Raw genomic sequence first — 11,910 nt, 5'->3', positions numbered from 1 at the left:
AGACACCAAAAACAGACAGTTTAATCCTTAATTGTAATGTAAATAGATGGTATACGTTATAAAAACTGAGATTACGTCTGTGTTATTATCCTGTGGTTTATAATCTAATGTTATATAAATAAATGGTATGTGATATACAGACATAGATTACGTCTGTCAAGTTTCTGTTATTATCATGTCTCCAATTGTTAGGAAAAGAATGCGACAGGCCACCGCCAAGATGTGCAATGAGATAGCCACCATCTACTACAAGGATACCCAATCGATACATACCTGTGACTATTTAATGGGTGATCAAAAATGTAAACGTACCTAGCAACAAACAGGAGATAACTCGATGTATTTTTATTCGTAAGTGGACAACCTGTAATCTAAAAATAAAGTTGAAAGAAATCCGTTTCGGTTCTATATGATATTTATTTTGGTAGCAGTAAATGAAAATAAAGAACTGTTTACCGCATCCCTCAAACCATTGTTGTCAACAAAACGTCACTTGCATGGCGACAAATCATAATTATTCTGTTATTTCTAATCGTTTATCACATAAAATTGATGTGAAGAAAATATCAACACAGAAAAGGGAATATAGTATCATATATTAAACTTTATAACATTGACATATGTTATATATGTACGTACTTGATGAATCTTTGTCACCTAGATCCTACCCCGTTTTTCTTACAAGGAGGGAAAATCCTCTTCCCTTTCTCAATAGATATATTCTATCTTAGTGTTAGTGTGGAAGTCATTGCCATTGTTTTCCCTCTTCAATACTAGTATATCTAAATAATCTACGTTTTACTGTTCTTAAAAATAAAATAACAAATAAAATGTGTTTTTAGCAAATCCTGCTTAAATGCTGCACTAGCATCGTTATAAGAATGTTGTCGAATCATTGCAGCCAATGTTTAAAATACCACTAATAAGTATATTTACACACAAACTTAAATAAAATCATCTGAGTGAAGCCTATAGTCTTGAAACTAAAAGCAAATTTTCTTGAAGAAAATGACTACGTTATCGACATGTAAATGAATCAATCGATGTGGAAATTTATAGTTTACATCTATAGTATGTGACAATCATTGCATTATTGCCGAACACATATGTCTGGACGGACACCAAGAAACATTGCGTGGTACACTCGAACATACATGTATCATCTCTGGATGGACACCCAAAACACTGAGAGGTAAAGCTGCACATTTACAATTGTCTACAACCTTTTGGATAATATAGAAACGTGATTGGATGTTTAAAAAACACGTCCTCTGAATAAAAAAGCAATGAAAAAACAAAGTATCTTAATCAGCTAATGAATAGAAAGGGAAGCGATTAACCAGATGGAATGTTGTTATATTACTGGGCACAGTGATAATTATATTGTATTACAATGTACACACATCCCTACATAAAATAAATGAACAACGAGAAACCAACATACATGTACATCCCATAACACTTAAGGTATAACCCTCTGTATCACTGGTTACCTTAAATTTGTATATGGGAGTTATCTCCTCTTGCTTTAACTTCCGATGCGAGAGTTTATTAAAGCACACAGATGCTGTAGATCACCATCAAACCTCACTATGTTATCGTAATATATAAACTTTGTCAAAATCACAAAAAAAAATGTTATAGATATGATAAAAAAATGATAATATTATAGGACCACCAACACCGCAGTTCTTTACAATTGCAATTAAAATCCGGAAACTACCCAGTACTCGGTGATAACAGTGGATCTCTAATTATGCGGTGGTCTACTCTCTATATGTGGATGAGCCAAATCAAATATGATATGCACGCATGCGCACCAAAAATTAAAAGTCGATCTGACGAACTGGTTGCTGCCACGAAGACAAGAAAGGATGGGGTAAAATCACAACAAACTAGACTTACAGATTAACGTCAGATCTGTCAAGTGAATCTTCTCATCATTTGATCAACAAAACCAGGGTTTTCTTCTGTTAATCATTCGGAGATGTAAACTCGGAACCATCAGTGTTGGTTTACGTGCTATATTTAGATGTTTGTTAAGCATTGAGATTTTAATATGTAATGTGTTATATTATGTCCATGTTTGTACCATTGTGTATGCTACTGTTTTGGGAGAGGACTTATATAGGCTTTGCCTGCTGTCCAATCCTATTGTCCTTGTGTCAATAAAATGTTTTGAAATTGAATGTTTGTTACAAGTTTCATATTAGTAAACAAAAACATAGAGAGTCTTTAACGGGTAATAGGTTGTAAGCGCCTCGCCTTGCAATAACATACTAAAACACGTGTGTACATAGTCGGTACAGGCTTGTTACCCCTGTGCTGCATATACAAGTAATTCAGAAGGCACTTCTGCTATATATACTACATAAGAACACTTTGTGAACGCATCGTAATTCTATAACTATAACTAAACATTAAATAAAATATATTACTACATTAAAACACTTCTGGCAATGTTGCAGAATTTCTTGGTCAACATCTACACACCTCTCGCACGACCACACACCACGGTAAACGCTAATTACACAATCACACCCACACCCAGCACTGACTCGAAATCACACAAACTTATATTACACAATCACACACCCACCTAGCACTGACTCGAAATCACACAAACTTATATTACACAATCACACACCCACCTAGCACTGACTCGAAATCACACAAACTTATATTACACAATCACACACCCACCTAGCACTGACTCGAAATCACACAAACTTATATTACACAATCACACACCCACCTAGCACTGACGCGAAATCACACAAACTTATATTACACAATCACACACCCACCTAGCACTGACTCGAAATCACACAAACTTATATTACACAATCACACACCCACCTAGCACTGACTCGAAATCACACAAACTTATATTACACAATCACACACCCACCCAGCACTGACTCGAAATCACACAAACTTATATTACACAATCACACACCCACCTAGCACTGACTCGAAATCACACAAACGTATATATAATTCAACCTATAATTACACTCGAATAGATTTGAATGCAATATTCATAATAACGTTTAACAATTACACAAAAGATGATATTTGTGACACTGTATTGCAGCTTAACAATAAAACATAATTATAATTTAATTAATACACGACAATAAAAATTGTGACTTTTCCTCAGTAATACGATTGTATCTTCAGTTTTCATTCGTGTGGGGTCCAAAGAGTCAGTTTAGGAAAAGAAGCGAGTACCGAAGAAATTATACCATACTATCGACTTACTCATACACGTGTCGTAATATCGACTTACACATACATATAGCGTAAAATTGACTTAGATATTAAAATGTTGACCTAGATGTCGTAATTGCGACCATCATAAACTCCAGTTCGAACTATGCTTGCCATAATTCTTTAATCGACATTTTATATTTCTTTTGACAGCTGATGGTCATCAACCTAGAATGTCTCTAAGGATCTCTCAAATCTTTGAAGTAGTGAAATGTTGCTTTGGTGTGGATATTTAAAGACAATTCGTGTTAAGCTTGGCTGATTACACTGTTCTATAAACTGTTTGACACTCCTGTTATGTCAACTCCATCTTTACGGTGACACTACAGGTACGCCGTACAACGAGGACTAGAACATTTAAGGTGTTACGTATTGTAATGGTAATATGTCACATGATGGATGTTAATACGCAGGGACTAGCGCCGGGGCACATTGAGATCCTGGTGGCCAGATTCTAGGCCGTACGGACGTAAATGATAGATATAAAACTCCAATGCGTACATCTTCTGAGGTGGTACGTAGTGGAACGAGATGGCGTAATCACTGATACTCTCTGTACCCTGTAACATAGAATATTGACTACGGTTAGTTATAACGTAGAATACGGACAGGTAAGATATTATATTGAGTAAGGTAGCACAGTATCAGATAGTACTATATATTGTTTCCTAGATGGAAAACTATAATTTCCTACATACCTGTACATGTATATACTCTACAACATATTTTCTTGTAAAAATCTACACGTGCATAATTTACCTCTAATAAACCTTTACACCTGTGGCATAGTTATAAAACCCATATTATAGTTATGAAACCCATAGTATAGCTAAAAACAACCATAGTATAGTTATAAAACATGTAGCTATAAAAACGTACAGCTCTAATAAACCTATACACCCATAGTATAGCTATATATACTTAGTAGTATAGCAATAAAGCCCATAGTAAAACTATATCAACCCATAGTATAGCTATAAAAACTTACACACCCAGGTATGCAATTTTTAGCTCTAATGAACCAATAATAAACCTCGAATAACCCAAGCCGCTACACCTCCAAATTAAACATCTGTTATTCTACACATCCATATTAAACCTCTGTAGAGATTTATCTTACTCCTACACCTCCATAGTAAACCTCTGTACAGATTGATCTTACCTCTATACCTCCAAATTAAACCTCTGTACAGATTTATCTTACCTCTACACCTCCATATTAAACCTCTGTACAGATTTATCTTACCTCTACACCTCCATATTAAACCTCTGTACAGATTTATCTTACCCCTACACCTCCATATTAAACATCTGTACAGATTTATCTTACCTCTACAACTCCATATTAAACATCTGTATAGATTTATCTTACATCTACACCTCCACATTAAACATCGGTAGATTTATCTTATCCCTACACCTTCATATTAAACCTCTGTACAGATTTATCTTACCCCTATACTTCCATATTAAACCTCGGTACAGATTTATCTTAATCTACACCTCCATATTAAACCTCTGTACAGATTTATCTTACTCCTACATCTCCATATTAAACCTCTGTACAAATTTATCTTACTCTACACCTCCATATTAAACCTCTGTACATATTCATCTTACCTCTACACCTCCATATTAAACCTCTGTACAAATTTATCTTAACCCTACACCTCCATATTAAACCTCTGTACAGATTTATCTTAATCTACACCTCCATATTAAACCTCTGTACAGATTTATCTCACTCTACACCTCCATATTAAACCTCTGTACATATTTATCTTACCCCTATATCTCCATATTAAACCTCTGTACAGATTTATCTTAATCTACACCTCCATATCAAACCTCTGTACAGATTTATCTTACTCCTACATCTCCATATTAAACCTCTGTACATATTTATCTTACCTCTACACCTCCATATTAAACCTCTGTACAGATTGATCTTACTCTACACCTCCATATTAAACATCTGTACAGATTTATCTTACCTCTACACCTCCATATTAAACATCTGTAGATATTTATCTTACCTCTACACCTCCATATTAAACCTCTCTACAGATTTATCTTACCCCTATGCCTCCATATTAAACATCTGTACAGATTTATCTTACCCCTACACCTCCATATTAAACATCTGTACAGATTTATCTGACCTCTACAACTCCATATTAAACATCTGTATAGATTTATCTTACATCTACACCTCCACATTAAACATCGGTAGATTTATCTTATCCCTACACCTTCATATTAAACCTCTGTACAGATTTATCTTACCCCTATACCTCCATATTAAACCTCGGTACAGATTTATCTTAATCTACACCTCCATATTAAACCTCTGTACAGATTTATCTTACTCCTACATCTCCATATTAAACCTCTGTACAAATTTATCTCACTCTACACCTCCATATTAAACCTCTGTACATATTTATCTTACCCCTATATCTCCATATTAAACCTCTGTACAGATTTATCTTAATCTACACCTCCATATCAAACCTCTGTACAGATTTATCTTACTCCTACATCTCCATATTAAACCTCTGTACATATTTATCTTACCTCTACACCTCCATATTAAACCTCTGTACAGATTTATCATAATCTACACCTCCATATTAAACCTCTCTACAGATTTATCTTACCTCTACACCTCCATATTAAACATCTGTAGATATTTATCTTACCTCTACACCTCCATATTAAACCTCTCTACAGATTTATCTTACCCCTATGCCTCCATATTAAACATCTGTACAGATTTATCTTACCCCTACACCTCCATATTAAACATCTGTACAGATTTATCTGACCTCTACAACTCCATATTAAACATCTGTATAGATTTATCTTACATCTACACCTCCACATTAAACATCGGTAGATTTATCTTATCCCTACACCTTCATATTAAACCTCTGTACAGATTTATCTTACCCCTATACCTCCATATTAAACCTCGGTACAGATTTATCTTAATCTACACCTCCATATTAAACCTCTGTACAGATTTATCTTACTCCTACATCTCCATATTAAACCTCTGTACAAATTTATCTTACTCTACACCTCCATATTAAACCTCTGTACATATTTATCTTACCTCTACACCTCCATATTAAACCTCTGTACATATTTATCTTACCCCTACACCTCCATATTAAACCTCTGTACAGATTTATCTTAATCTACACCTCCATATTAAACCTCTGTACAGATTTATCTTACTCTACACCTCCATATTAAACCTCTGTACATATTTATCTTACCCCTATATCTCCATATTAAACCTCTGTACAGATTTATCTTAATCTACACCTCCATATCAAACCTCTGTACAGATTTATCTTACTCCTACATCTCCATATTAAACCTCTGTACAAATTTATCTTACTCTACACCTCCATATTAAACCTCTGTACATATTTATCTTACCTCTACACCTCCATATTAAACCTCTGTACAGATTTATCTTACTCCTACATCTCCATATTAAACCTCTGTACAAATTTATCTTACTCTACACCTCCATATTAAACCTCTGTACATATTTATCTTTTCCCTACACCTCCATATTAAACCTCTGTACAGATTGATCTTACTCTACATCTCCATATTAAACATCTGTACAAATATATTACTGTACACCTCCATATCAAACATCTGTACAAATATATTTCTCTACACCTCCATATTAAACATCTGTACAAATATATTTCTCTACACTCCATATTTAACATCTGTACAAATATATTACTGTACACCTCCATATTAAACATTTTTTACAGATTTATCTTTCCCCTACACCTCCATATTAAACCTCTGTACAAATTCATCTAATACCTACCTCTCCATATTAAACATCTGTATCGATTTTCAACCCTCTTTACCTCCATATCAAACCTCCATATCAATTATTATAATCCAGATACCTCTATCATAAACCTATGTAAATAGTTCACTATTCATTACACCTACATATTACATTTCCTATATAATGTCTATGGCCTCTCCGCAAAACGTTTTATGAATTGTTAGAACAGATATAACATGATATTGTTTTGTAAAAATTGATATCATCTAACAAAACTACAGATTCCTCCTTTTCTTACCCAACATGACCTGTCACAGGACTATTCATTTAGTTACCGTGTAATGATTAGTCCGATTTAAACTATTTACTCATGGCTTCGATTACAACTTACCACACCTGACAAGATCAATGTTACGTTCAGATAACCTTTGTGTTTGGTCAGTCAGCGCGTTGCCGAAGAAAATGTCGGAGTGATAACATTCTATCAGAACTATAGAGGTAAACGATCGAAAGGTATTTAGAGGCTGATAGAAACGACAACAACATGATTGTGCCCATTTAAACTTGTCAGAACTGTCTCTTGGAATCTATAACTTGATCAGCCTGTGCTGCTAGTCAGATTATCGTGTGTCCAAAATATTTATCTACCGTAAAATGCGTCTTTGTTTTAATTAAATTTATCTAACGTAAATTCCGTCATTGTTTTATTAAAGTTATCTAACGTAAAAATGCGTCTTTTTTTTTTTATTAAAATTATCTAAATAAAATGCGTCTTTGTTTTAATTATAGTTATTTAACGTAAATGCGTCTTTTTTTTAATTAAAGTTATCTAAATAAAATGCGTCTTTGTTTAAATTACAATTTCTCAGTATATCTAAAGTAACTGTCACACATTTACTCGTCTGATACCACACAGAGTTACGGTTCTTGACTACCAAAGGTCCACTTCAGTATTAAGACCACCCTGCTAATTAAGACGACTTCCACTTAGACCTCCAGGTGGTCTTAATAGAGAGGTGTCATTGTACATTAAAACACACGACCTTACCCTATGTCAACATTACCACATATTTCTTACAATACCGAAAGCGTTTTGAAAGCACAACGCTGTTGGTCGATATTTCATCACAATCAATAAGAATGGTTCCATATTAACGGTATGTTTAGATAGTAATGGGGAGCTGGTAGTAATCGAAGCAATGGATTTGCTAATGTTCACTAGCTAGTGACATTGAACCAATTAAAAATAACTTACCTTTTTAGCCCCATTAGCATCGTATTTATAGTACCAATCTGGATAGCCTCCAAATAAATGTGTTTCCGGATCGAAACAGTGGAATCTACTTCGTCCTAAAGCGTCTGTAGAATTAACAGTTCTGACGCCTAAATTCTCCATACATTTCCCTAACTCAGCGTCCTCCGCGCCGCCATCTTGGCGACAAACTTTTGGGTCTTTGCCCTTTTCATTGAGTCGCCGGAGCGCTTCCTTACTTAGGACATACCCCGCCCCTCCACTGTAGTACCCTTGTTTTACTATAGTCTTAAAGTGGTGTCCGAAATATACAGGGTCGTCCTTTGAGTAGGACTGTAGGAAATAACGAAGGTTTTCTAGGATCATATATGTATCATCGTCTGCTTTAACAAACCAATCGGCGTCATCAAAATGTGTGTCGTAAACATATTTAAAAGCTTTCATTGTTTTGGCAGTAAGGTGTTCCCGTCCCTCAGCGACGTCCAGTCCAATGGTAGGGAAGCTGGTATTTGTTGTGGAACTAATAAACACTAAAACGTTACACCGTTTGGCCCACGTGCGTTTGACATGAATTGCCTTTTTATCCAAATTCTGTGGACTCGTCATCACCCAACACAACACGCGGATTTTCTTTTCTAGCTCCTTAGCCACTTTGTCGTTATCTGCAAAAAACACCAGTGTGTATTAGATTGGAACATCCAATGCCAGGCTTTCTGTTATGTATCTAGCTCCTGATAACAAGATATCTATACCACTTATCTATTACATGATAATAATGTTTATTTCACATCAGTTTGATTGTAAAGCGCACCAACACAAACACACTGCGTTCTCTATATGAAAACAAGCGTAACATGATTGGCTGAACTCCCACGTGTAATTGTTCCTTAAATAATTTTAGTTAGCCTTTATGTTTCTAAATAATAAATTTTCATTTTCTATCTTTTTGGGCTCGTTCTTTTCAGAAAAGACAACACCGTTGTATTTTATGTTTGAGAAAGCCAACAGAAATGTTTGTTTGAATTATTCCATCCTTACCTTTATGGAAATGAGAGTCGTCGAAGTCAACTTGTTTTACTTTGCCAATATTTTTCTCCATTTCTTCGTGGAATTTCTCCTCGTCCTTGTGCACATTTTCATGCCCGTCTTGGGAAGTTTTGTTGACGTCATTTCCGCCTGCAGTAATATACCGAAACTTGTCTATTTTTTCGGCATATTTCGCCATCAACACTGGCGTCTGAAGTGACGTCAGACTGGCTACCACAAAGGCAATGACCAGTCCAATAGCCAAACCAAAACAGAAGTTGACACTAGCGGTCTGAGACGATCCACACACTGTAAGATCAATAGTTTAAAGTCAATATAGAACGAAATATAAAGTTAAAACTTTGATATAATTTGCAAATAATATTAGGCGTATATTATTAAGCACAAAATTCAATTCTTACCGCAATTAAAAATTGTAAAATATGGCAATAGAAAATAGTTCTCTCCTGATTTTCAGGTTTTGGTGAGGTCTTTCGCTACATTAACTCATTCAAATTTGAACTGAGTGAATGGTGGATGGCTTTAAGAATGTCTTGTATCTAAACGAAATCAAAGAAATGAACTTCGTCCTATAATATAAGATTTCGAAGGTTCATATCGTTATTGTTTTAGTGTATTACCGGATATTTACATTTTGTTATTTGCCGAACCTCGAGACTAAAAAGATAAACTTAGTTCAGAAAACTTTTCTTAAATCATAACATGTTTTCCGACGGAAATTTCAAGTTAGATATTACTAAACTCAAGGAACGTTGTGGACATTCGGGTCAGAGGTTTGACAGGAAAAGGTATGGTCGTTTTCCGCTTATCCTGACCTAGGCCACGTACAGCGATAGTCTGGGCTAAAAATACAGGTAAAATATCACGTGACCCCAGTGATTTCCTCAGTACCAAAATAGATCTTCATGGTCCATTGGCGCGCTGTGTGTTGTGAACGGATTCCATATATGTAGTCAATCAATACCATAGGAAATAAAGTTAAATTGACATGTTAGATAGGAATTTTACACCACTCATCCATATATGCCTGTTGTCAACTCTGCAGTTCATTTACATGTTACTTTGAATGATAAGGAGTTAATAGGTTATGATTTCACTCTTTTTTTATCCAAGTGAAAATTTGTTTATCTCAACCTTTCTATCTTTTTACTAAATACTTCATATTAAATATACATTTAATGTTGAAAATATCTTTCAAATACGACCAAGAAAAATAAAAAGGTATCATTCTTAGAAACATTACAAAATATTGATAAGATACATCTTAGTGATTCGAACTCCGAACCTTCGGGTTGATAAGCGATAGTTCTACCATATGACCTATGCGAACTGACAGGAATGTAAAGTTTATGTTATGATTTGGAGTCAGTCTAGTTAATGCTAAAGCTAAATTATTTTATCAACTACGTTTTTTCAATTTTTGATACCAGCGCATCTGAGGACCACTTTTTAAGAATTGGATTTTTATTTGTCTTTTGGTACATAGAATAAAATTAGACATTGTAAAAGTTGGTCTTCCGATGCGCTCTACAATGTATGTCAAAAAATTATATGAATGCGGGAAAACCCCCCTCGAAAGTTGCAAATAGCCCGATGATGCAACTTTACGGACATTTTATGAAATATCCATTGCAATGAACAGACCAATATGCGCCATACCTTTTTGACATCAATGGTTCAAGAAAGCGTTACTTTCTAAATCAAGTGACAGTTAGTTGAAAATGTTTTTCATTCGATCAATAAAGTGTACCAGTTACAAGTCATATTCAAGACCAGTGTTGATAATGTCCATACTGTTCTCAACGACACGATTGTATATGTCCCTAGATAGCTACGGATCTATAAATAGGTTGGGAGATTAAAGGTCAATCAAGAGGTCACCTACTCCATTATGTAGCTTATTTATGACGTAATCAATTGTAAGCTTAGATAAAGGTTTCTTCTGTCCTTTTAAAGCGAGACAATATTCAACAATATGGCAGCAATGCGATCTCATTTTTATAGAAAATTAAATTGATTGTGTGTCGTTGTTTATAATCCCAAAAAAACACAATTCTTCGGCATAATATGTCACGTTCCACCTGAAGAGTATACTGTTGGCTTGTCAGCCTGTCACAGACAACTCTGTACGTACACAGCTTACATTCCTGTGTAAATGGGTTTTAGCGCCTCTAGGCTACTCTAGATCTTGTTTAGACCGCGTGTTCTTGCTTATCGCTAGAGATATAATCGGCCATGTGTAATAATTGTACGCGTAGAGTTTCCCTTGCAGGTATTGTTTACTTTAAAGCCACGGCCAGTCAAAGCAGTATCCCCGAGCACAACGTCCACAAACAGACGACAGACTCCAGCTTCTGTCGAGTCAAACATATCTACTTTAATTCTAATACGCCAAGACAAATTTGAAAATACATATATCATACTGTAAAATACTAACATGTAAAACCTTCACGCGCGTGAATTAGCCTGTCAGATTCAGATATCAATTCTATATATACGTATTGTTTCT

The 11,910-nt window shown here is 34.9% G+C and overlaps 1 protein-coding gene across 2 annotated transcripts in view; it reads right to left on the bottom strand.

The window, feature by feature from the left end:
• Nucleotides 1–397: 397 nt before the first annotated feature.
• The window catches only part of LOC117343469 (glycoprotein-N-acetylgalactosamine 3-beta-galactosyltransferase 1-like), a 32,041-nt gene continuing 20,528 nt past the window's right edge, over nucleotides 398–11,910 (bottom strand). For both annotated transcript variants that reach the window (XM_033905828.1, XM_033905829.1), the window contains exons 2-4: nucleotides 9,393–9,689; nucleotides 8,358–9,016; nucleotides 398–3,833 (exon numbers count right to left, since the gene is read on the bottom strand). In XM_033905828.1, the coding sequence (XP_033761719.1) occupies nucleotides 3,690–3,833; nucleotides 8,358–9,016; nucleotides 9,393–9,689 (1,100 nt within the window). In that variant the 3' untranslated portion in view covers nucleotides 398–3,689. The remainder of the gene's footprint in view (nucleotides 3,834–8,357; nucleotides 9,017–9,392; nucleotides 9,690–11,910) is intronic.

Source organism: Pecten maximus, chromosome 15 (assembly GCF_902652985.1).
Source record: "Pecten maximus chromosome 15, xPecMax1.1, whole genome shotgun sequence".
NCBI classification, from domain to species: domain Eukaryota; kingdom Metazoa; phylum Mollusca; class Bivalvia; order Pectinida; family Pectinidae; genus Pecten; species Pecten maximus.
The sequence above is the reverse complement of the archived record's forward strand: the minus strand, read 5'-3'. Positions and strand labels throughout refer to the sequence as shown.